General features: G+C 50.8%; 1 protein-coding gene across 2 annotated transcripts; it reads right to left on the bottom strand.

Annotated features, from left to right (window-relative positions):
- Nucleotides 1–1,980: 1,980 nt before the first annotated feature.
- mid1 (midline 1) lies at nt 1,981–24,271 on the bottom strand. 2 transcript variants are annotated; one of them, XM_084478629.1, is made up of 10 exons: nt 23,999–24,271; nt 14,967–15,700; nt 11,626–11,721; nt 10,067–10,174; nt 7,774–7,922; nt 7,460–7,587; nt 5,751–5,894; nt 5,160–5,321; nt 4,242–4,449; nt 1,981–3,951 (listed from the first exon to the last, which is right to left on the bottom strand). In XM_084478629.1, the coding sequence occupies exons 2-10, from the start codon at nt 15,642–15,644 to the stop codon at nt 3,603–3,605; spliced, it is 2,022 nt and encodes a 673-aa protein (XP_084334755.1). In that variant the 5' UTR covers nt 15,645–15,700; nt 23,999–24,271; the 3' UTR covers nt 1,981–3,602. The 2 variants fall into 2 exon arrangements, with proteins under 2 accessions (XP_084334755.1, XP_084334756.1); XM_084478630.1 differs by lacking the exon at nt 23,999–24,271 and adding an exon at nt 18,456–18,580.
- Nucleotides 24,272–25,646: the final 1,375 nt, after the last annotated feature.

Here is a 25,646-nt window from a genome sequence, read left to right on the forward strand (position 1 = left end):
ACTATCAACAACGTCAGCAGCGGAGGGTTACTTCCTGTTCCGGGAAGGGGGGCGGGGCGTGTTTAAAGCGCCGCGTCGTGAGTTCGGCGGGATGGCGTCTCGCGAACTTTCTGCTCTGGTTCTTGAATGGAGGATCTGACCAATAAGCGGTCAACATGTGGGCTAAAGAAGCGGTCCAATATGCGCAAGAATATATCCGTAGAAGTTGTTATTTTCTCTTTTTTCCCATGTATTGATTAGATCTGCGTATGGCCTCTCTAAAAAAAATAAAAAAAATAAAAACAGCCATAAAAATACAATATTATTATTATAATATAAGACATTATTACATAATAATAATGTTTATGTTGTTATTATTAAAATATTAATAAGAATTCTTATTGTTATTATTATTCAATAACATTATTCAATAATTCAATAAAATAAACATTATAATTGTTAGTGGATGCGTGTGTGTGCGGGACAGCAGGAATAAAGGGGGTGAGTGGTCCTCAATATAATATGCTGCATGCATTTCAGTGGTAGACTACATTCAGGGATGGAAAACATTAATTAATTATTTAATTAATATTAAAAGTCCATCATTGAAATTAATGAACTTATTTTCGGTTGGCTGGGGATTGGCTATCATTCGAGTTTCACTGTAACCAGTTCTGTACAGTACCAGCAGGGGGTGCTGTGGGACGTGCGTGTCATTTCCCTTAATGCATATTCAATTCATAAAATCTGACTTTTTGATAATGATAAAACAATAACATTTATGTCAACTCACGGTAGAGGCCAATTCTTCAACAAAACTAAGTTGAATATGTTTGTTCAGGTTTATAGAGGCTATCTTATTGTTGGCTGTCACGTTGAGAGAGAATGCATAGTTGAGCCAATGGTTGGCTCCATCCTCTGCACCGCATCCAATGCTTGTGTATATTAACTGTTTGCTGCCTCCAATGTGCTATTTTAACTGTTTGCTGCTACCCACGTGTTCATTATTTTAACTGTTTGCTGCCATTCAATGTGTTATTTTTTTAACAGTTTGCTGCCATCCAATGCATTATTTTAACTGTTTGCTGCCTCCACAGTAAAAATGAACAAAGAGGTTCATGAGGGACTCTTATTGGCAAAATACAACAACACAAAAACTAAAATGCTGGTTAATATATAATTTTCCTCTCCAGCGTCTCCATTATTCCCCTCATCTATGAAGATTAATTTTTCTTCACTTATTTATGCAGCGAAGATGAACTAATTGGATTAGAATTTGATGAAATGTTAGCGAAAGATGAAATGTTCCCTTTTCCATTTCATCTATCCCAAGGCACACTCTATTAACCAAACGTTTCATGATATACTTCCCGGTGCTGATAAATACCATGTGATTATTTAATTGAATTTAATTAACTAAAACTGATATTTTACCACATAATGGAATGGCTTTTCATGGTCACATTTATATTTAGTCCTCGCCAACAGCAACTATAAATCACGTGTTCATTAAAAATAACAGAAGAAGCAGAACAGAAGAGCCCCCGAGCCCTGAATATTGTCTATAATACTGAATATTAATCCTCCGTTAGCCGGTGTGTGTATCAACATCTCTATAAACCGACGGCGACTCAGACCTGACCCGCGCTGGAGCGTCACATGGCGGTCGTGCTCATTGCCCTGGCAGTGCACCACTAAGTGTCCCTCGATCCGTTTCCCCAGGGTCTCTGGCCGAGAGGTCATCCCGAGTTCAGGCTCCCAACGCCTCTCATCGCATTCTTCTTCAGGCTGCAGCACGGTGGGACAAAGCTAATGTCACAGCTAATCCTGTCATATTTACACGTTTACAATGGTGTCGGACGTCCCCCCGTCCTCCCCCCGCCCAATGGAATGGAACATAGGCTCTCCATATGGCCCCGTTTGGTTCGCTTCTAAACGGTGGTTCAGAGAAAAATAAGACTGACAAACACGGAAATGAAGACATTCTTTATTAGACACAGAAGAAAAAATGTGCAAAAATGTTGGTGCAGTGTTCATTTGATGAGGACTCCCAGCTTTTAAAATTACACTCAGGCCAGCATGTGTGCAGTGCACCGAGATACAAAGAGTTCATATTTTGGTTTGTAGGTTTTATTGCCTGTGTTAAGGTTTTTGTTGACTCCTATTTCAATTTAATTTTAATTTAATTTTTCAACTAATAAATATAATTAGCATCCACACAAACATAGAATCCAACTTTGCATTTCTGTGAGAAATTAAAGTAACCTATAGTCTACTCTATATGTTTACACATGTACAAGAGGGCATGGAGACGTACACTGTAGCCGGTGGAGCTAGGCTTTAGCATGGGGAGGCTGGGATGCTGAAAGTGCTTCAAAAACTCGCTAACTTCTACGGGAGTGTATAAAAATGACACTCTCTCACACATGTTCGCCCCCAACTAAAAACAAGGGATCATTGAACCTTCACGAGACACAGCTGTGGCGTTTTCTCCGCACTGCTGTTTGCCTGCAGACCTCGTCTTGGCAGCCAGGAAAATCAAAACATGCAGAAACTTGTGCACAAAATAAACCATCTTAGGCAGGTGTAAAAATAATTCAATACAAATGTAAAAATGTTAACCGACATCTTGTCATCTCCAAATTCCTCCAAACAAGCCAGCAGGGAACTTGTTCGTGCTGTGCAAATTAGAAAACGCGTTCACCGTAGAAACGACCCTCCCAGGGCCGTGCCGAAGGGGCCTCGATCTCAGCCTATCAACACGCTGCTTCAGCGGCTTAAAAACAAACAGGGCACTCCTGGTTGGGCCCCAGTTGACATATTGCTTCTCATACGCATAGTACATGGGCTTCAAGTCGATGCAACAAATGGTGTGACGACGGTCTTTGCCGTACAACGCGCGCCAACACACACCAATGCCCGCCAATGCACACAACGCACACAAACGCAAACCAACGCACACCAATGCGCACAAACGCATGCCAACGCATAACGCATGGCTACACACAAACGCACGTCATCGACACAAACGCCTACAAACACACGCCCACACACACCAACGCACGCCAACGCACACAAACGCACACCAACGCACACAAACGCACGCCAACGCATACAAACGCACGCCAACGCACACAAACGCTCGCCAACACACACGAAAGGCCTGACAGGTCGGTCCTCAGGTCCTTGGCAGCCATCAGCGGCGAGTCTAACGAGTCAAGCTCCTCTCCCGGCCGGGAAACGCTGCTGCGATAACCAATGCGGGAGCCCCGAGGCCGCAGGATGCCGTGGTCCGCCGTCTCCGTCTGAGCGAGAACCAAACCGCCGAGCCTCCCTCCTGGATGGCGGAGGCGTCCCTCATGAAGGACCACATCATTCTTTGTACATTGATTGTCTTCAATGTGCAACAAACATTTTGTCTGGACTCGCCCTTGTCGAGCACGTAACGGCGAGGCGCCCTAGGACGGCGACGCATCGTTTCTAAGCGGCGCCCTGGGGTTCAGCGGGCCGTTGCGGCGTCCCGTGGCGGCGTTCCGTCCGGCGTTCCATCACGGCGTCCCGTCACGGCGTCCCGTCACGGCGTCCCGTCACGGCGTTCTGGTGCGGCGTCCCGTCGCGGGCGCTCACTCGCGGCAGTCGCTGGCCTCCAGGTTGTCCGGGATGGGCAGCCCGGAGAGGACGGTCAGGCAGCGGTTCCACAGGTTGAACACGGGGCACACGGGCTGCACAAAGTCCACGTGGAAGGTGTGCAGGTGCTGCGAGGCCACGGCGTCGTAGAAGGACAGCGAGCCCGAGTCGTAGTCCAGCAGCACGCCCACGCGCCGCAGGTGGGGCGAGGGCTCCACCGCCAGCTCCTTGCCGTTGTGGCGCGCCACCCAGGAGCTGTTGCAGCGCGACAACACCCAGGACGCCGAGTTCTTCCCCACCCACTCGTGTTTGGGTGCCGACTTGTAGGCCACACCCACCGCGAACCTGGGGAGGGAGTAGGGGGAGAGCGAGAGTAAGAGAGAGAGGGGGAGATAGAGATGGATGGAGAAGGGTGAGATAGAGGAGGATATAGGGAAAAAGTGAGGCAGAGAGAGGGAGAGAGAGAGAGTGACGGAGCCAGAGAGAGATAGAGAGCACAAGAAGGGAGAGACCGAATGGGAGAGAGAGGGAGGGAGAGTGACAGAGGAGGGAGACAGAGAGAGACAGCGATTGATATATATTGTAGTTCTTCCCCCAGTATGAAAGTCACAGTCTGATTGGCCCCTCGTTCTCACCACGAGCTCCCTCCAATCAGGGCCTCCCAGTAGTGGCGGCCGCTGTCGATGTAGACGTTGCCCATCACTCCGTAGTTTCCCTGGCTGGTGAAGCGGTCCTGGCTGTGGGCCTTCTTGGAGGAGGTCTCCTCGCGCTCCACCGTCAGGTTATCGTGGGACACCTTCAGCTTGCGGTGGGCCGACTTCGGGTCCAGCTTGAACGGTTGGCCTGCGGGGGAAACGTTTAGTTCAAGAACGTTTGACAGAAAAAAAGACAAACAAAATGGGACATTTCTGGAGGCTGAAAAAGTTTCATTTTTGATTCCTCAGCGGTGGATGATCCGTCATTCTCCCCATTTCAATTGAAGCTCGAAGCTGAAGCAGTTCATCACTGTCACTCATTAGGATAACAATAAAAGAACACAACAAAGGGGAAATCACACAGCTGTGCAGGGAGCTCAATGAGACGGGAACCCTTTTAAACTTGTTTAACTGAAATGAGTTTCCATCCGTGTGCATCACGCACACACAAGCATCACGCACACGCAAGCATCACGCACACGCAAGCATCACACGCACGCATTATGCACATGCAAGTATCACGCACACGCAAGCATCATGCATGTGCAAGCATCATGCGCACGCATGCATCACGCACGCGCCAGCGCCACGCACACGTGCATGATGGTGTGCATGCACGGGCCTAGTGTCATCATCACAGTGTTCCACTTTTTGACGTTGTGCATTGAGGAATGATCGTGCACTCTCGGAATGTGATGTGTCTCTGAGAGGCTGTCATATTGTGTGCATGGGTGACCAGGCCAGTGTCCCCCCTTGGACCCCCTTGGACCGAGGGATCGATAAGGCATCGTGTACCGGAGACAGGCCTGGGCCGGCCGCTGAACCGGCGCCTCTCGGGTCCCTGACAGATGAACTCACTGTTAGTCTTCAGCCTGCCCGGTTCACTGCTGCGGCTCCCAGCCTGGTTGATGGCCTTCACGATGAACATGTAGCGGGTCCCACACTGGAGGCCATGCACCGTGTAGTGGTTCTGCTTGATGTTGGGCACGATCATCCAGCTGTCAGCCGAGTTACACAGACCTGCAGCCCAGGGGAGACGGAGTAGACGTGAGGAACATCACTGCAGAGCGGGGCGTGCATCTGGGGGCCCTGAGCTTCTGGGTTTCATCCCACATTTATTTACATGTGAGATGCCATTTATCATCATCATTATTATCAATACATGACCATCCCTGGAAGGAGGGATCCCCCACTCTGCACTTCTTCAAGATTTCTTCCTTGCTGTTTAAGGGAGTTTTTTCCTGCCTGTGTGGGGTCTTGGGTCAGGGGGGTGTCATAAATACTTGGCCTGTTAAGCCCTTTGAGACTGTAATGGTGATTAAGGGCTATACAAATAAAAGTGAATTGAATTGAATTGAATTGAATAAACATGTTATATGTTATCGTAACATACTGGATATTATATATCCAGAGCTAGTAGCTATATATCCAGAGCTCCCAGTGACTCACTGATGACGTTGGCCTGGCTGGTGAAGATGGCGTACTGCAGCTCGTAGGACACCACGGAGAACTCGTCGTCGGACGTCCAGTGCACGGTGATGGTGTCGTAGGACGCCGTACACAGCTCCTCCCGTATGGCCGGGGGAGGGGGGGCTGGAGGCCGGCCACACACAGAGAGACAAGGTCAGCACTCTGAATCTACGTATTATTGGTACTATCTCTAGTCTCTAGTCTGTATTATCTAGTGTCTAGCCTCTAGTCTCTAGCCTCTAGTCTCTAGTCAAGTGTCTAGTCCCTAGTCTCTAGTATCTAATCTCTATTCTCTAGTCTGTATTATCTAGTGTCTAGTCTCTATCTCTATTATCTAGTGTCTAGCCTCTAGTCTATGGTCTCTACTCTCTCACCTCCAGTGGCTAGCCTCTATTCCCTAGTCTCTAGTGTCTAGCCTCTAGGCTCTAGTCTCTAGTCTCTAGTGTCTAGCCTCTAGTCTATGGTCTCTAGTCTCTAGTCTCTAGTCTCTGGTCTCTGGTCTCTAGTATCTAATAGGGGTGGGTATTGGCAAAGTGGCTTCATTCACGGTGTACTTAGATAATGTCATTAAAGGGGTAGTTTGGAATTTTGGACATCGGACCTAATTTCCAAGTGAGCCAGTGTGTTATTTATCATTGGAGTTTTCAACATGTTTCATTCAGTCCTTCTAGATGCAGAAATCGCTGGTGCTAGGCTAGCGCAAGTCGATGGGAACTGCTAGCTTGCCAATAAAAACAGTTTTACCCAGTCCACAGTACACCTGAGGCAAACCGGGTTTGCCTCGGGTGTAATGAGAGTCAACATAGAATAATGAATAATGTTAGAAATAAAACTATCCTTGTATCGCAATGATCGCATTACATTTTGAGGGACTACTTTCTTAGCAGCGGTGGAATTTCACTTTGCTCCGGTCTAGCAACCAATTCACTACAGCAGAATGTAAACAGAGAAGCGCGCTCCAGGTAATATCAGTCCGCCGCTGCCGTAGCCCGCTTCCAACTACAGGGATGATAAACTCAATGCAATGCGATGCAAGGCTAGTTTTATTTCTAACATTATTCTATCATCACAGACATTTACATAGATAGTCTCGGGTGAGATTGTGGAGTGGGTAAAACTGTTTTTATTGGCAGGCTAGCAGAATCCCGTTGACTTGTGCTAGCCTAGCACCAGCGATCTCTGCAAATAGAAGGACTGAATGAAAAGTGTTGAAAACGGTCTCCAATGATAAATGACACACTGGCTCACTTGGAAATGAGGTCCGATGTCCAAAATTCTGAACTATCCCTTTAAAGAGCAGGTAGCATCTGCCTCCAACAGACCTACAGGTAGCCTGAGGTCATCGGGCTGAAACCCAGAACCCTTGAGCTAGGTGTCACCAGCCAAACCACTGCCCTGCCCCTGCCCCTTTTAACCTATTTTAATGGTAGGCCTACCACATAGGCCACCACAGTTAAAAATGTAATAAATGGCCTTTTGGGTAAAGAACACAGGGTGAAGCCCATCTGTGTGTGTTTGGAATGTGCACATAGAAAATGTGATCTAAGGGCCCCTCTGCAATGAGCTCCATGGCCTGCGCTCTTAGTTTGAAGGCCTGCACTCTTAGTTTGAAGGCCTGCGCTCTTAGTTTGAAGGCCTGCGCTTTTAGTTTGAAGGCCTGCACTCTTAGCTGGGAGGCCCCCGCTCACCCGTGAGATAATCCAGGCTCTCCAGCATCTTCTTCTCCCGAGTGAAGTCCAAGGCGAACGTATCAAAGGTGTCATTCAGGTTGATCTCCGGAATCAAGATCTGAGAGGAGGCAGTTGCCATGGACACCCTGTAAAGCAACAAGAGAGGGCGCGAAAGAGAGAGAGAGAGAGAGGGCGGGAGAGAGAGAAAGGGGGAGGGAGGGGGAGAGAGAGAGAGAGGAGGGGGAGGAGGGAGAGAGAGAGAGAGAGCGTGGTTCATAAGATGCCAGTCCGCTCCGCTGATTTATGACACAATAAGATGGTTTCCCTTGTACCTCTCGCAGATGTTCTTGGCAGTCTGCAGGAAGCGTGCGTGGTCGGCCTCCTTCAGCGTCTGGTCGGCCTGAGTGATGAGCGAGGAGGACCGCTCCACACACTGCTTACAGCTGGCGATCTGCTGGGCCAGCTTCCTCATCCGCACGGACTGGGGGCACACACACGCACACGCACGCACGCACGCATGCACACACACACACACACACACATACAGACAGACAGGTAGACACAGACACGCACAAACACACAGAGAGACACACACGCACAGACGCAGAAACACACACAGACAGACAGTCAGACAGACAGACGCACACACCCAAAGAGACACACACACGCACACACATACGCACACAAACATACACATACACACACACGGACAGACGGACAGACGGACAGACGGACACAAAAAAACATGTTTTTTTCAGGTAATTAATATACGCTACTACAAAAACAAACCTTGTCATCAACACTTCCTGGTTCTTTTATTCAGCGTTATTAAACCAACGTGGGCCATATTCCTGAACACGCCAATTCATTGACATTATTTGCCTCTGTTCAGGTGAACCCAGGAGCTGGCTGTGAGCCGCCGAGCCGCTGAGAGCCAGCTCAGCACGTTTAGCCTCGGCGGACTGAGCTCCTAAACCGGGGGTCTGCCCTTTGCATTACCGTGGTAACAAGAACCACTTATCCCCTCCCTCAGGGATAGGGGAGGGGAGTGGAGGGAGGGGAGGGGAGGGGAGGGGAGGGTGAGAGGGAGAGAAAGCCTGGCATCATCGTCCCTGTGCGCAAAGAACGCACGCGAGCTCTGGAACCTGACAAGAGGCACGGGCGAGGAAGGAAGTGGTCTGGCCTCTCTGTAGACATATATATATATACATATATATATATATGGATATATATAGAGGTGAATATATATATATATATATATATATATATATATATAAATATATATTTATCTCTCTCTATATATATATATATATATATATACAGAGAGGGAGGGAGAGCGGTAGAGAGACAAAGGTAAAGGGAGATATAGTGATATATATATATTAATATCTATATACTTCTCTTTATATATCTATATATATATATTGAGAGAGAGAGAGTGAGAGGGAGGAAGAGATAGAGAGCAAGCGATAGAGGAAGAGAGAGAGAGAGAGAGAAAGGAAGTAGCAATAGGGAGGGATAGATAGAGCGGGGGAGAGAGAGAGAGAGAGAGGAAGAGAGAGAGAGGGCAAGCAACAGGGAGAGAGCGAGAGAGATCGAGCGAGAGGAAGCCATAGAGAGAGAGCGAGAGAGAGAGAGAGAGAGAGAGAGAGAGAGAGAGAGAGAGAGAGAGAGAAGTGGGGATAAAGTGAAAGGGAAGTGACAGGAAGTGAGGGTCGACCTCTCTGCTGCCACTCAGACGGCTCAGCGGGCCACGTCCTCCGTAATGGAGAACACCGCCGGGCGCGGGGAGAGACGGGAAGCCATTCCTCCGAGGAAAAACACATTTCCCGCTCTGCGCGCGACGCGCTGCCAAGCGGGCCGTGTTATTGTTATATTGTGCGCTGGGACCCCGCCGCCGAGCCCAGAACAAAAGGGAGAGAGAGAGAGAGAGAGAGAGCGAGAGAGCTATTCGCCGAGTGGGTTTCAGAAGTGTTTTAAAAGCAATTCATTGACATTATTTGCGCCGGCGTCATCGCCAGAGGCAAACAAATAAGAAACAAAGTCGGGCCGCGTGTTTCGCACAATACAAACATCACAAATAAGCAATGTTTGGAGAGCGGCACGTGGACGCCGAGGCAATCACGGGCCGCGCATAACAATTATCCCCATTGTCACCCTGATCTGCAGAGGCTTTTTCCACAAGACGGATTCCAACTCCAGTGTTTAGAACGTCATAAATAATAGCCCATCGCCCATCGAGAGCCGCCGCCGACGGCCGAATCGACCGGCTAATCGGCGCCGGGGACGGCGTCGGCAGGCCGTCCCCGTCTGTGAGCTCAGCGATGACATTAGGACGTTAGGATGAGGGATGGCTCGCCGCGGGAGGGTCGCCCGGTCTGCCCCGCTCGTTCAGCGCCCAAGTCACGTCGCGCCGCAAAACATTCAGGCGGGGAATAAAACCCGGCGGAACGACGAAGGACACCCCGCCCCCCCCCCCCCCCCCCCTCCCCACGGCCGCCGCACCCCGAAATCCATCACGGCAAAAGGGCGCGCGGAGAAACAGCCCCCGACGGCTCAGTGCGTCGTTTCTAACGCGTGTTTGAAGCAGAGCACCCGGTGCACCGGGTGGAACCGCAGCGGTACCTTCCCCTCCTTTATCTTGGTGGCGATGATCTGTCGCCTCTGCTGGATGAGGTCGATCAGGAGGTCGCACTCCTCCATCAGCTTGTGCTCCTGCCGCGAGGCGTTCACCTGGACACAAGGGGACGTAGGGGTCAGAGGTCGGGGGTCAGGTGGTTCAGAGGTTCTGCCGACAGTCGCTCGCCGGCGTCACGTTTTTTTCACGGCACCGTCATCAGGCAGATGGCGCCGGTGCCTATTCTCCGGTCGTGAAAGCACCTAACGTCATAACATTACCATAAAGCCCGTGATTTAACTTTCCCCGGGGAGGCTGGCACACACAGGAGGTTATTATTTTTTATTTTTTTCGATTTCACATTTCCCCTGTTTAATCAAGCGGTCGTAGCGGCGGCGGGCCCGGGGCCGTCGGCGAGGGGGGGGGGCGGTTCAGTCGCTTACGATAGGAAGTCTCCCCGCCGGCTGCAGACGTGCCTGAAGGACGGCGGGGATGACTTTGGGATAACACCGGGACGTGTGTCCTTCAGGAGACTCTTAACCCCTATGCCGTCGACCGCGGAGGGGGGATAGGTGTGGTGTAGTGTAGCGGGCTGGGGGCTGCCTGGATCTACTCAGACAGATTGCAGAGATTTCTCATATCGATCGGACGTTTTCATTCATTTGTACCTTTTTAGTTATTGTGGACGTTTGTTCAATGACAATGCTACCTCTTCAATTTGTTCAATGACAATGCTACCTCTCTTTATGGCTCTGGAAACCAGAGCCATATAGAGAGAATTTTCTACCATTCTGAGGGAAAGGTTTCATGACGTGGCTTTCTGTGGCTGTGATTGGCTTATATATCGTTACTTATCTTAAAGAGCTGGTGAATCCACTAATTCAGATGGAATTCGAACACTATGGGATTTTAAGAAATGCAGTTTGGGCTGAGCGTTTTAAGCAGGTTTTAAGCGCGTTATCCCCATGGTTACGACCCATGCCGACATCAGGATACTTGTTTAGTTACTGTTATAAGCGTTATGATAAGCGATGTTGGGTATGAAATCTGCCATTATACTAAGCCTAACACTCAGACGCGGAGATTAAATACGTCGCTGCTCAGACGGAGCTTCACCGTCCATACACACTGTGGCGTTACATAATAAGTGTTTAGAAAAGCTAAACTTTCTCCCGGATGCCGCAGTCCACCGCTGCCCAGAGCTCCACACGTCCACACAAACCATATCAGACACATTACCATTTTCTAAAAAACGAAATAAATGTGGTTTTGGGTTCAATGGCTCTTCAACAAGCTGCATGAGAGTAATCGGGAGGAACGTGGGGAGATGCTTGAGAAAGGTACGCTCTATAGTGTGTGTGTTAATAAAATAGCTGAAGTGAACCAACTTGATGAAATCTAAATGCCATGCGTTGGCAGAATACGATCCTGCAGCCAGGGCATTCAACATCCAACAGCGATGACAATCTGCTAAAGGAATGTCTTTAATGTCTAGCAGCCCATGAAGGAATAGGTCCGCCTCCAGGAAGCGATAGGAAAGGAGGAGGCAGAGGCCAGGCCTTGATACCTCCACATGCTGACAGGTCTGGATCAGCTTCCCCATTAAGGTCTCCAGGTCGTTAGTCCTCTTGATCAGATGGCTGAGGTTGGAGTCCAGGGCATGCTGTGGAAACAACACAAGCAGACAGGCAGAGTTCCAGTGAGCGAGCGAATCAGCGGAATCATCTCAGCATGCACACATCAGTGGAGACAGGACTCCCGCGGCTGATTTGCATTCGGTGGAACGGCGGGACGATTGCAGGGTATGGCGTGTCCCTCCTGGTCTGAAATCAGCCACCCAAACCCCCTGCACCCCGCCCCGTCCCCAGCTCAGCGGGCTTACAATGAGATACTGCCGCATCTGTCTGTGATTTGGGAGAGTAAACATCGGCTGTGTTTATCATCCCCCAATAACTCAGATCGAAATGCTCCGGTTTTGAAAAACCATTTGTATTCAAATGAACGTGCCACATATCTAGGTTTTTCTGTCTGCACATCGCACTCAAATATTCATCCTCCCGCTGGAAATAAAGTAGAATACGGAGAAATTAATCTATAAAGTGCAAGCGGCACTTCAAGTTTCCCCCCACAAAACAGTTTTCCACCATAAATGGTTTTTTTTAGAGACCCAAATCGTATCGCTTGACTTTTTTCCCGGGCCAAAGCAGCGCGTCTGTGACATCGGTTGTGCAGACAGAGAGCCCTGATACACACATCACCACCCGACGGGGTTCGCAGAGAACTCCTGTCTCCGGGCAGGGGAACAGCGCTGAACTTTTAGCTTTGGGCTTTCATGAGAATCATTTATTTATGCTGAGAAGAGGGCGCGGGGCAGGAAGAGGCTATTTGAGTTTGGCAGGGGACGTTGCAGAGTGCTGTTGACTCGTTAGGCGGGCTGACCCTTCATTTGAATAATTGATGGCCTGCCTGGAGTGCAGGCTGAGACGTGGACCGCACAGCCACACAGTCAAATGCAGATCTTTGAGTTGGAAATTATTTATTCATTCATAATCGAGAGTCGAGATATTCAATTATCTTTTTTGTATATGTTGTTGTTTTTTATCTGCTACTATAAGAACTTGATGAGTGTTAAAGTTTTATTGTTTTATTGCAGTTTTATTTTTTTTATATATTCTTATATAAAACTAATTATATATTATATATATATATTCTTTGTATTCTTACACATAACCGAATGCACCCCCAAAGACTATCACTAATGAGTTCAAACTCTTTATCACGTGATAACATATTTTATTATGTCAGTATACTAGATGACATGATGACTAGGTTGCGCGCGACACACACGCACGCACGCACGCACGCACACACACGCACACACACACACACACACGCACGCACGCACGCACGCACGCACACACGCACGCACGCATATGCCTTAATCAGAGATATACAAGAGGGGAACAGAGGCCAGCGCTGTTTGTTTGAAAGAGGTCACAGCTGTCAAGTCACCGTTATTGTGACATAGAGCATAAACAATCTACAAGAAAGATGTGCATTATCCCAACCTGGCACGAATTAACCAAAGGCCTCCCCCCCATATTCACATGTGATGAACGACTACAATAACAGCCATCATGTGCAGAAAGCAGCGAGCACAAGATTTGAATGGTTCCCAGTGTGATAAAGACGTGTTTAATGAACGAAGGAATAACCGTTCCATCAGTGAAACTAAACAAGAATAAGAAGGATTTTGTACCATCCATCCCCGTAGGGGGTTTGGACATCACAATGCTGTATGAGATCCCGGGTCAACCCCCCCCCCCCATCGCCCTGAGATCCCTCCCCCTCACCCTCTGATACCCCCCCCCTCCCCTCGCCCTCAGATACCCCCCCCCCTCCTTCACCCTGGGACTTTGCCCCCTCACCCTTAGACCCCCCTCCCCACTCACCGGGGGTCTCTGGACCCCACGCCAGACGGAGGAACACGAGGTCACGGGTGTTAGCGGTTGCATGGCCGCCCTGACCTAGATCATCATCATCATCATCATCATCATCATCATCATCTGCTTCTAAGATTAGTGCAGCCATGGGACCTAGCTCTTCTACGCCAATCCCGTGGGGGCGGAGCAATCAGCCCATGTAGCTTGGTGTCGCTCGCCCAGAGAGCGGGACAGAAGTCCTATTCAGATTCCAGAACAGGAAGTGCCCATATTTGGAGACATAGTACGCACCACTGGTTGAGGCGTAAGGGCCTGATAGGATGGGAAGACACGATTTGTAGAGCATGCTCTTAACATTATGCAGGGTTTTTCTGGATATACTCCAGAAAACATACTCTAGAATGTGTGGCAGGGTAACCGCTGCAGTTGATTCTGTCCTTCTCCGTTACAGGTTTTATACTCCCAAACCAAACAGAAAAGAACACAATCTGAAGAATGTTACCGACTCAGCGACGCTCGCTGTGATCGGGCTAAATCTGTTAAAGCTGTGAAGGCATATTTCCACGTGAATGGCTGGAACAATACGGGACGCATGGCTGCCTCACTCGTAACAGACCATTAAACCGTCCCGGGAGGTTTTCCCCCAGCGCACGATGGAGTAGAATGGCGTTTGTTGGCGAAATCCAGCGGCCCCACAGATCCACAGACCTCAGCTTTAACACTTCATCCACTGCGCGCATGGAAGAATGCATGGCCGCGTTATTCATATGTTCCAGCTCCTAGCCCTGGGTGCATTTCTGTGGGTTCCTGAGTCTGTCGTTCAATTTAATCTGCATGCCCTGAGAGTGTGTTTTTATTGGGCCAGATTTGAACAGGTCATTTGATCCTGGGCTGATGTGCTTTCCTACTCCGGATGTTTCTGCAGTAACTTTAGGGACTGCCTTATCAACATGTTACTTTATTAAGCTGTGATTCTATTGCTGACCTTTTAAAGTTAACGAGATGTTTTTATGGAGTAATTGGGAAACATTATCGTTGCACTTGATTCAAACTTAGCAACACCGAGAGCGACATATAAATAATAGACGCGATGAAAAGAAAACATTAAAACATTAATCACGCTGTGAGCACACAATCGTTATCCGCTCTCAAAAGTGATAAAAAATACATACGGCGGGTGCATACATTATAAACGATCGCTGAATCCGTTACCAGCGTCCACTGTTCTCTGAGAGTCCTAACCCTGAGACCCAGACCAACCTTACCTTAACCTTAACCGGGCGTCTCAACCTCACCTTAGCCTTACCCTTAACTCCCCCCCACCAGGCTACTCTTACCTTATCCTTAACCCCCCCAACCTAGCAGGCGTCTCTCACCTTAACCTTAACCACACCCCCCCCCCCCAGCGGTCGTCTCTAACCTTAACCCCCCCAACCCCACCACCCCCCCAGCGGCCGTCTCTCACCTTGAGCTTGTCGAAGCGGTCGCTCAGCGCCGCCACCTGGTGGTCCCGGTGCCGGCCCACCAGCTTGCACAGGGCGCAGATCAGCTGCTCGTCCGTCACGCAGTACATGTTGATCTTCTCGCCCTCGTGCTCCAGGCACAGCAGCCCCCGCTGCAGGTGGGCGTCGGCCATGGGCTCGATGAGGCGGTGCGCCGTGAAGGGCTTCTTGTTGGGGTGCGTGGCCTTCAGGCACTCGTCGCAGTACGACACCTCGCACGTCACGCACGTCTTCACGGCGTCCGGTGCCGGCTCCTGTTCGCAGAACTGGCACGTCACGCGGTCTCCGCCGCCGCCGCCGCAGCCGCTCATCCTGGCGCTGCCGTCGGTGCGCTGCCGGCGCGTCTCGCTGGGGGAGTTGGGCCCGCTGAGCGAGGCCTTGTGGTAGCGGTCGATGATGTTCTGCAGGGTCACGTTGCGCTTCAGTCCCTCTAGGCCCCTCTGGGTGAGGGTGATGGCATAGCGGCAGGTGGGGCACTGGAAGGCGCTGATGGAGGTGATGGGCTCGCTGGGCGTGCAGTGGGACACCAGGATGCGGTGGGCGCAGTTGAAGCACAGGCTGTGGGCGCAGGGCAGCAGCAGGGGGTCCTCGAACAGCTCCAGACAGATTGGGCAGGTGAGCTCAGACTCCAGGGTTTCCATCTTCAGGCCAAACGACGCGGAGACGACAGCGAAATCCAGGGAAGCTGATCAGCTATCTGTGGAGGACGACAGGGTGGGGGGGGGGGATTAAGGAGAGGTGTGGGTTGTGGCTTAAGCAGCAGGGGGGCGTCCACTTACCCCTGAGTACCAATTAAACCTAATTAGTGGAAGTGGCCTTGGAACAAAGCCTGGTTAACTTACGGGCTAGTGGGCAGAATGGATCTTTATTCATGGCATGCAGCAGATGTAAAACGGCTGTGCTGCCCTGCAGAGAACAAGGACTCCTATGCACACCGTAACGGGGTGGAATGTGTGTATCAATGCTCCCGCACTGGTTGCACAACGGATTTCAAAGACACGGCATTTTGGAAAAAAAAAAAACTTTTTGTGCCTCCTGGCTCTTGTACTTTGGAATATTTTGTCTGCATATTCTCTTTTATTTCATGTGTGCAATGTTACCTAGACATACGAGTACAAATGTGTTATCATAAATGTATCTTTCGCATGCTTTGATACGCATTGATGCATCATTGATGCAAAAATTTTTTATAAGGCAGCCAGCATTCAAAATCAGCAGTTTAAAAACCACACAGCAACAAAAACAAGCATTCAATCCCCCAAACATTACAGTTTACACTCAATATCAAACATTTTCATCTCCAGATTCTGAGGCGGCAACTTTGATGATCAACGAAGGAAACAAACCAAACTAAACTAGACCCCCAGACTCAACCCCCAGACTAAACCCCCAGACACACACAGAGCGACGGAGTCAATCCAGCCTCCCCAGCCCCCAGCCCCCAGCCCCCAGTCCCCAGCCCCCAGCCCCGAGTGCCCAGTCCCCAGTCCGGGGCAGACCCGGGCCAGAGGCAGAGGTGGAGGAGACTGGCAGGTCAGTGAAGCAGAACTCCCCCCCCCCCCATCCTGCCTGCCAACACACAGTCGGGGGTCCTCACTATCCTGGACAGGAGGCCTTTGTGTTCCCACGACCCTAGCCCCCAGCCGACACATACTGTATCCCCCCCCCCCCCCATCTCCCTACACCCCCATGACCTCTGACCTCCCCTCTTTATGCTGGGTGATGTGGGACGCGGCCAACACTGATTAATCTGGAACTTTTTCCAGGACACAAGCAGGTGGGGTTTTAATGGTGTGAGGAAGAAACAGTGATGACCACCAGAGGCCAGTGATGACCACCAGGGGCCAGTGATGATGACCACCAGGGGCCAATGATGACCACCAGAGGCCAGTGATGACCACCAGGGGCCAGTGATGACCACCAGGGGCCAGTGATGACCACCAGGGGCCAGTGATGATGACCACCAGGGGCCAATGATGACCCCCAAGGGCCAGTGATGACCACCAGGGGCCAGTGATGACCACCAGGGGCCAGTGATGATGGCCACCAGGGGCCAATGATGACCCCCAAGGGCCAGTGATGACCACCAGGGGCCAGTGATGACCACCAGGGGCCAGTGATGATGGCCACCAGGGGCCAGTATTAACCACCAGGGGCCAGTGATGACCACCAGGGGCCAATGATGATGGCCACCAGGGGCCAGTGATGATGACCACCAGGGGCCAGTATTAACCACCAGGGGCCAGTGATGATGACCACCACGGGCCGATGACCACCAGGGGCCAGTGATGATGACCCAGGGGCCAGTGATGACCAGGGGCCAGTGATGACCACCAGGGGCCAGTGATGATGACCCAGGGGCCAGTGATGACCACCGGGGGCCAGTGATGACCAGGGGCCAGTGATGATGACCCAGGGGCCAGTGATGACCAGGGGCCAGTGATGATAACCCAGGGGCCAGTGATGACCACCAGGAGCCAGTGATGATGACCAGGGGCCAGTGATGACTACCAGGAGCCAGTGATGATGACCAGGGGCCAGTGATGATGACCCCATGGCCAGTGATGACCCAGGGGGCAATGATGACCCCGGGGCCCGCCAGAGCTTGGCTCTCCTTTATGTGAGTCAGCAGAAAGAAGAGTGTTTCTGGCAGCCTCCCCCCTGTGGTGAACCAGACAACGGTGGATTGTCAGCCTTGTTGTGTCTGGTCCCAGTATGTGATGATGCATCTGTGAGTCTTTGTTTGCTCTGCCTGGGCCGGCCTGGTGAGCGACCAGGTGTCTGCACACTGTAACCTCTACTCACCAACACCGCTCTGGCTTGCTACAACACCAGCCACCAGTACGAGACAGAACAACTACTGACAACTATGATTTAGTACTGGTTTTGTTCCACAGAAACCTGATCGCTGAGCGTCTACAGTGAATCAAGTGGATTGGATTGATACAACAATATAATAAACGTAGATGTAGCAATATGTGTGCATGTTTATGTGGGTGTTCTCACAGTGCACAGCCTGCAGCGTTAGTTTTAGCCGTGTAACGTTTTAAGCAGAGAAATGTTCTCTTTAAACACATGAATGAATGGAAACATTCCCCCGTTGACAAACACAAACACACCAACCACAGAGCCTCCCACTAGCATGTCACTCACACAGTGCGACGCAACAGTTCCTCAAAGCATTCACAGAAATAAAACTCCAAAGGGGGCTTTCGTGTCAGAAACACAATCTCCCAACAGAACAAAGCAACTTAATCCCGTGCTCTGATGGCATCCCCCACTGTTAGCTCTGTAGCCCTGAAGAAACAACCAGAGGAGTGTAAACAAAACTCGATGGCATGCAGCCACCCTCCAGCGGCTCTGCAGACCACCTGCAGCACCCCTCCCCACCACTGCCACGGTCACCCCCCCCCCCAGCTCTGAGAGTGCCCGCTGCCGTCTACTTTACCCACCGATGGATCCCGCCCCGCTCTGCACTCCTCAGACATCTCGGCGGTGGTGGAGGAGGACGCAGCGACACCGCGACGCTAGGACGTCTGACCCGGATCACAGCTGCATGTCCACCACGCCGACCGAGTGGCGGTAAACCAAAGCAAAGGGCAGCGGCGGGTGGGTGGGCGTCAGGGGGGGTTGTGGGGGGGGGCGCCGGAAACGTCAGAGCGAGGTACGGACGGCGGCGGCAGAGCGACCCAGATGGCCGATGGGCTTCAGATCTCTGTAATCCCCCGTCCACAGAGCTGTCATTAACCCAGAGATTGAGCAGAGACCAGAGCGCCAACACAACAGGAAAAGCTACGCCGACAATTCCAGGAAAGCCAGCTCCACCTTCGGTCAGAGAGTTGGCCGGGGCTTAGAAGTTGACGAAGAGAGAGAGCGAGAGAGAGAGAGAGAGAGGGACAGAGGGAGAGGGGAAAGAGTGTGTGTGTGTGTTCCTGAGAGAGTGAGAGAGGGAATGAGAGAGGGAGAGACGGAGCGAAAGAGTGTGTGTGAGAGAGAGAGAGAGCTCGGGGGGATGAGTCACAGAGCGAGAGAGAGGGAATGAGAGAGAGAGAGGGAGAGGGAGGGAAGAGTGTGAGAGAGTTGGAAGAGAGAGAGGAGGAGGGGTTGAGGGAGAGAGAGGGGGATGAGAGAGAGGAACGACAGAGTGTGAGAGTGGGTGAGGGAGGTTAAGAGAGAAAGGAAGAGAAAGAGGGAATATGAAAAAGACAGACAGACAGAGAGAGAGAAAGAGAGAAATAGAGACAGAAAGAACAGAGAGACACACAGAGAGGGAGAGAGAAAGAGAGAAACAGAGACAGACAGAGAGAGAGGTTGCCAGAGGTCTCCTGCAACACAGGTTAGACTTCTTTCAGTCCTGCCTGTTCAGCAACAATGGACGGTTCGAGTATCAGGATCGGTTACCAGTTCCTCTTCTGTGGGACATGTCCATCTATCTCTCTCTCTCTCTCTCTCTCTCTCTCTCTCTCTCTCTCCCTCCCTCTCTCAGGGACACAAAGCTGCCTTGTGTAGCTCTATACAAAAGGAGCTGGCCTCCACTAGATAAAGAGAAAGAAGAAGACAAGCTGGAGACAAAAGAGCAGAAGACTGCAGACCAACCAGATGACAGTCAGTCATATTCAGTCAGTCCGAATATTCTATAACACAAGGGGAGAGAGGGAGAGAGAGAGGGAGGGAGTGAGAGGGAGAGAGAGAGAGGGAGAGAGAGAGAGAAAGAGAGGGAGAGAGAGAGAGAGAGAGGAAGAGAGTAAACAAGGTGACCTGGAGGAACACGGGGCTGAGACCACAATGGGTCCCAGCCCGTCGGCTGCGCTCACGTCTGCCACATGAGGGCCTTCTCAGAGAAACCCCGGCCCCTGTGTTTGGGTTTGAAACTGAAGAAACACCACTTTGGGTTTGACTCTCTTACGTTCACGTCCGTTCATACATCGACGCATGAAACGAAACACGGTCACCCCCCCCCCACCCCCCCCCCCCCCCGGCGGCGACACGTCAGGCGTTGTTTGATTGGCAGGGCTGTGTGCCAATGAGGATCCCCATACAATAGGGATCATCCGTCATCGCTAAGACCGCCGCCCGCCGCTGGAGCTCAGAGACGCCATCTGCCTCCCAGGCCCCAGCCTACTGTGCCGTGTTTGATTTCTCCTGTCATTCACAAGAGCGCTCTCTCTCATTCTCTATCTCTCACTCTCTCTCTCTTTCTCTCCCTCCTCTCTCTCTCTCTCTCATTCTCTCTCCCTCCCTATCGTCCCTCTATCGTTGTCCCTTTCTCTCTCACTCGCTCTCTCTCCCCACGTCTCTCTGCCTTCTTTCATACTCCCCCCCCCTCTGCCCCCCCTCTCTCCCTCCCCCCCTCCCTCGCTGAATGAATGAACGGATAATGCTCTCTGAGTGACAGCTCTGTACTGTTAGATATTAAAACACACGCAGGGTTCAAACAAAGCCGAGTGGTGGGGAGCAGCAGACAGTGGACAGTGGCGCACCGGCGCAGTGGGGGTCCCCGCTCACTGAAAGGGGCCCCCGGCAGAGTGTGATGCCCTTCTCTCAGATGCAGTGTCTGTCGGTGTCAGGGGGGTGAACAGAAAGCCCCCCCCACCCCACTTCATCATCATCATCCTCGTACCCACATTCCAGCAGAGCTATGGTGGACCCCCATATGGACCTTCTCCCGCTCTCATTATGGCTGGGATCGCTCCGTGAAACATTTAATATGAATTATGATTAATGAATGAATGAATCCATTTACCAACCTAGTATCAACTGTAGACCTGTGTTAACATTGTAGTGTTGTGTATAGTTCAGAGTCCCTGGTACTAACTGAAGGTTTTATAACCTACAGTTAGTCTACTTCTGTTTCCACATGTTAATATTTAAACAAATACTACATTGTTAATATTGGTAAGAAAATTTGTAATACAGAGGTGCGAAAAACAACACTTCTTTCTCATCGGTCACAGCAGCCTTTAACCCTTATTAGTGGTCGAGAGAGAGAGAGAGAGAGAGGGGGGGGGAGGGAGAGAGAGACAGGGAGAGAGAGAGAGAGAGAGAGAGAGAGAGAGAGAGAGAGAGAGTGAAAGAGAGAGAGAGAGAGAGAGTGGGAGGAGGAGAGAGAGAGGGGGGAGGAGAAAGAGAGAGATAGAGAGAGACACACACACACAGACAGCAGAGACAGAGAGAGCACAGACAGAGAGATAGCAGACATGACATGGGTGGGTTGGAGTTCTGACACCTCCATGTTTATCTGTAATCCTGTCTCCATAGCAAAGCTGTGACCAATGTGGCCTATCACTGCTCTTTTTAGGGCCTGTGTGGTGTTTGCAGGCCCCTCACTCACCCTCTCACACACTCATCCCCTCACCCACTCACCCCGTCACTCACCCCACCCTCACTCTCCCCTCACCCACTCAATCCTCAACCGCTCTCTCTCTCCCTCCCTCATCCACTCACTCCCTCACCCACTCACTCTCCCCCTCTCCCTCTCCCACTCCCTTACCCACTCAGCCACTCCCTCACCCACTCAGGTCTTATGTGATTTACAGCCCAGGGCAATTACCTTGGCTATAGTCTATTGTCAATAGAGGCCAGCGGTGTGGGACTTCAAATACGGATGGTGCATTAACCCTGCGTGACCTCTGAGTAGAACAGAGTGTAACAGTATAACACAGTGGGTCTGTCTCAGAATGAAGATTCATGGCAAAGGTTGGCTGAAATGGCATCACAAAAGAGACTTTAAAACACTACAACTCACCCGTTCTCCTGACCGTTCAGTGAGGAGCAGGACGCCTCAGTCTGCGGTTCAGTTAATTATTTGAGTTATATGGAGAGTTCTTGTTTCTTATGTGATGTAATGTGTTATGCTGTGTTAATATATAGTCCGGGGTTCTTTCTGAAACATGTGTTTTTATGATTTAAGCGCGTATTGGCAGCCGCACCGTTTGTTATAGTCACTAATTACAGCCACCAAACTATTTTCTCTTGGCAGGTGGCATCAGCTGGAAGCGTTTCAATCGTCTGACACCACATGAAATGCACACGCTGTGATTACCATAGCACATGTTTGTTTTACCTTAGAATAGCATAGATGTTTTGGGCTCAAAAGTTCTCAAAAACCCCCGACAAGAAAACCAGACGTCAATTAAGAGCGCTCTGTACGTTGTAAAAACGGTACTAGAGCGACATCTAGAGGCGGGTATCACCACTAGGCTGTGTATGAATGCTTAATCTCTGACATCTGCTGCAATGACTGGAAAATACCTCAAGCAAAGGAGAGGTGACCTCTATTCGCATCGTGCAAATAACACCGTTGATTATATGACAGTGGTGATCGTTTGTTATGGTGGACCACCAGTTTACAAACGATGATCAAACTGTGGTTATAACACTTTCCACCTACAACATCATCACATGTTGAAGACAGACTATGTTGCTATAGTTCAGGGGAACGAATAGAAAAAAATCCATCCAATTTCAGACACGAGTCTCCGATTGGCTAACCACTTGCCCAATCGGCGCCAACTTATTCCCGAATGCATTCCCCCAATAAGTAACCAGGTTGTTGTTTTGTGGTTCCCACGGTGACCGCATCCAGCCTGCGTGCCGAGCCGCTGATCAAAGAAGCTCATCTTGGCAGCAGTACCAGCGCTACATTCCTCCTCCTCACTAGGTAAACCCTGGTTATTAATTAATGAGCGGAGCCACCCAATCTACTGCCGTCAGCGGCCTGCCTGTCACACTGCAGACGCAGAGCACATTCCTTACATACGTCTCAGACTCCTGGGACACACACTCACACCCTGAGAGGTCCGGGGGCTCTGGGCGGCGGCTACGCTCCCCTATGCTATCTAATCAGGAGGGTGAATGGTATTCTGTGGGTCAGGAGGCTATCTTGAGCATGGAGATAAAGGCTGCGGTCGTACTCTCCTCTGCACCAGTTGAAGCCCCTTAAAGTATTCTTTATCAGTCATAGTACAAAACGAAACATTTTCTTTTGAATGATGTTGTAAAGATTCTCCCACATCACATATGGAAGCATGTGAAGCATCTGTTTCCACTTCATCAAACTTCTGTGTTCACGAAATACGTGATGAAACTTGATTCGTTAGCCATAACCTCCCACACAGCCCGTGTGAGGACAGACAGACAACGTTAGACAAAACCTGTTCCTTGGCCTGACGTTAACACGAGCGAGAGCCGTCCACTGTGAGCTCCACTCAGAGACTTCTCACAAACTTTCCCCCTGTGGGCATTGCTGTCATTCCATGATTCACTCACTCACTCTCTCTCTCTCACACACACAGACCGAGACACAAACACGCACGCACACACACACACACACACACACACATGCGCACACACTCACATGCACGGACAGACACATGCTTGAATCCGAAGCTAACTCGTTTATAATTGCATCCATTGTGGTGGGCGCTATACAGCCAAGTGCCAGCTCACAGCAGGGGGAGCTGCGCCCTCCGGACACCAGTGGCATGTCATCCACTAGGAACATCCACTTCAGTGGGAAAATTAAAGAGGCAGAAGAAAGCACAGAGCGCGAGCAGCCCACGGCGGCAGCAGTAGTGTCAGATACGGCTCGCGGGAACGGCCCTATCCCCAGGCTCACAACTCTGGAAGAGTCAATGTTGGTTTGGCTGAAGACACCAGAGAGATAGGGAGAGACAGGGAGAGAGAGAGAGAGAGAGAGGGGAGAGGGAGAGAGAGGGAGTGGGAGAGAGAGAGGGAGAGAGGGAGAGAAGGAGAGAAAGGAGAGAGGGAAAGGAAGGGAGAGCGAGAGAGAGGGAGAGGGAGCGCAAGAAAGAGGGAGTGATAGGGAGATAGAGGAGAGAGGGAGAGAGAGAGGAGAGAGATAAGGAGGGAGAGAAAGAGAGAGAGCGAGGGAGAGAGAAGGAGAGAGATACAGAGAAAAAGAGAGATAAAGTAAAGCATGGGCACAGAAAGAATTTCCCCAAGACTTTGGTAAAGAGGCAGTACTCCGTCTTACCTGCCGCATGATTACGTCCTTTAACAGGCGAGGGAGGGAGATAGAGAGAGAGAGGGAGAGAGACAGAGAGAGAGAGAGAGAGAGAGAGAGAGAGAGAGAGGTAGAGAGACAGAGAGAGAGAGGAGACTTCCAGGTAGGTCAATCCGCCACTTGAACCCTGCACGATCCACTGCTGCTGCTGCGGCTGCGTGGCTCTCAGTGTGCTCACTGCTGCTCCTCCTGAACTCAGAGTGATCAGTCTCCTTCTCAGTGGTCCTGGGAGGTTCCTGGCCCCCGCTCACCCTGCTGTCGTAGCGCCGTTTCAGAGAGCCAGCGTGCGCGGGGCTGAAGCTGTCCACCCTGTCTCTGCCTCCACGCACACACTCACACACTCACACACGCCCACACACTCTACTACACACAACCCCTACTGTATCGAGTCCATCGAAACCGCTGTGGGCTGCGACGGGATCCAATCACGTGGAAGGGGCCGGCCTATCTCCTGGGCAGGTCTCAGATCAGTGGACTATCGGAGTGCGGAGCTCTGCCATGATTCAGTACAAAGCCTTTTTGTCATGGCGGAGTAAACACACAGCAGCGGCGTGCAGCAATGACTTCAATTTAAACAAATTAGTCACACATTCCCTGAGAGGAGTGCCGGCGTATGTAGGTACATCTGTCCTAAGCCTCGGGCTCCACTGCAGAAACACTGCGTGATCCAAGTGAGAGACATTCTATTACATTACAGCACAGCACAACACTGTTTGTACTGTCATCGGTGGTTAATGTTAGGAGGATCATATCTCCTGTGTTCCTCTGTCTGTGTTGCAGAGAACAGCGAGGCCCCTGGCACACACAAGGAGTCCCTTACAGGGCCATGCCCCCCACCCCCCCCCCCCCACCGGAAGCCAGTATGGATCCGAAGCTCATATAGATACACTGCTATACACACACTATGGATTACCCTGGCTTGCTCAAGGGCAGCCACCACTAGAGCTCCACTTAAAGGTCAGCCTCTCTCTCTGTATCGTGCTCACAACCCCACCGCCCCCTATCCCCCACCGCCCCCCCCACACACTCCCTGGCTGTTCTGCCCAATGGATTAGACCATAATGGATGTTGCAACAAGAAGTTAGTGTAGCATGCCAAATGCGAAACCCAATAAGGCCAACATGAAATAGTGCATAACCGGGCCTGGTAATCGATGTTGTCCAAACCCGGTTTTGCTCAGGGGGCTCCAGCTGCGACACACATTCCAATGTGTTCATACAAGGGAAAGAGCCGAGATAATCTATTAGTTAAATCCAGCATAACCATAATGGTGGAACTTTAAACACTGAAGGTCAACTTCGCACTGGTGTTATCAAAAGGCTTCACCCACAAACCCGTTTTAGTATTTAAGCTCAACTCTAACTCGGTTGAAACAACACGGGTGGAATTCAACGTAGCTCAAATGAAAACAGTGGAAGGGGATAAGTTAGTGCTGAGAGTTTTTCTTAGGCTGTTGCCGTTGGCCCGTCACTCTGGCAGCGGCGAGGAAAACGTTACAAAAACATCTGCAGCCGGCAGGTTAAATATCACATGTCTTCAGGTCAGAGTTCCTAGTTTCTTACGCCTTAGTCTCAGAGTGTATCCCTGGGTGGGTCGTTTAGATTCTGATGAGGTGAGG

Source organism: Micromesistius poutassou, assembly GCF_964030765.1.
Source record: "Micromesistius poutassou genome assembly, chromosome: 14".
Classification (NCBI taxonomy): domain Eukaryota; kingdom Metazoa; phylum Chordata; class Actinopteri; order Gadiformes; family Gadidae; genus Micromesistius; species Micromesistius poutassou.

Coding starts and splice junctions, on each gene's coding strand:
- mid1 (XM_084478629.1), bottom strand. CDS start 15,644: ATGGAAACCCTGGAGTCTGAGCTCACCTGCCCAATCTGTCTGGAGCTG. Junction 7,923..10,066: donor CCAAGATAAAGGAGGGGAAG/GTACCGCTGCGG, acceptor GTGTGCCCCCAG/TCCGTGCGGATGAGGAAGCT. Junction 5,895..7,459: donor GAGCCTGGATTATCTCACGG/GTGAGCGGGGGC, acceptor GCCGGCCTCCAG/CCCCCCCTCCCCCGGCCATA.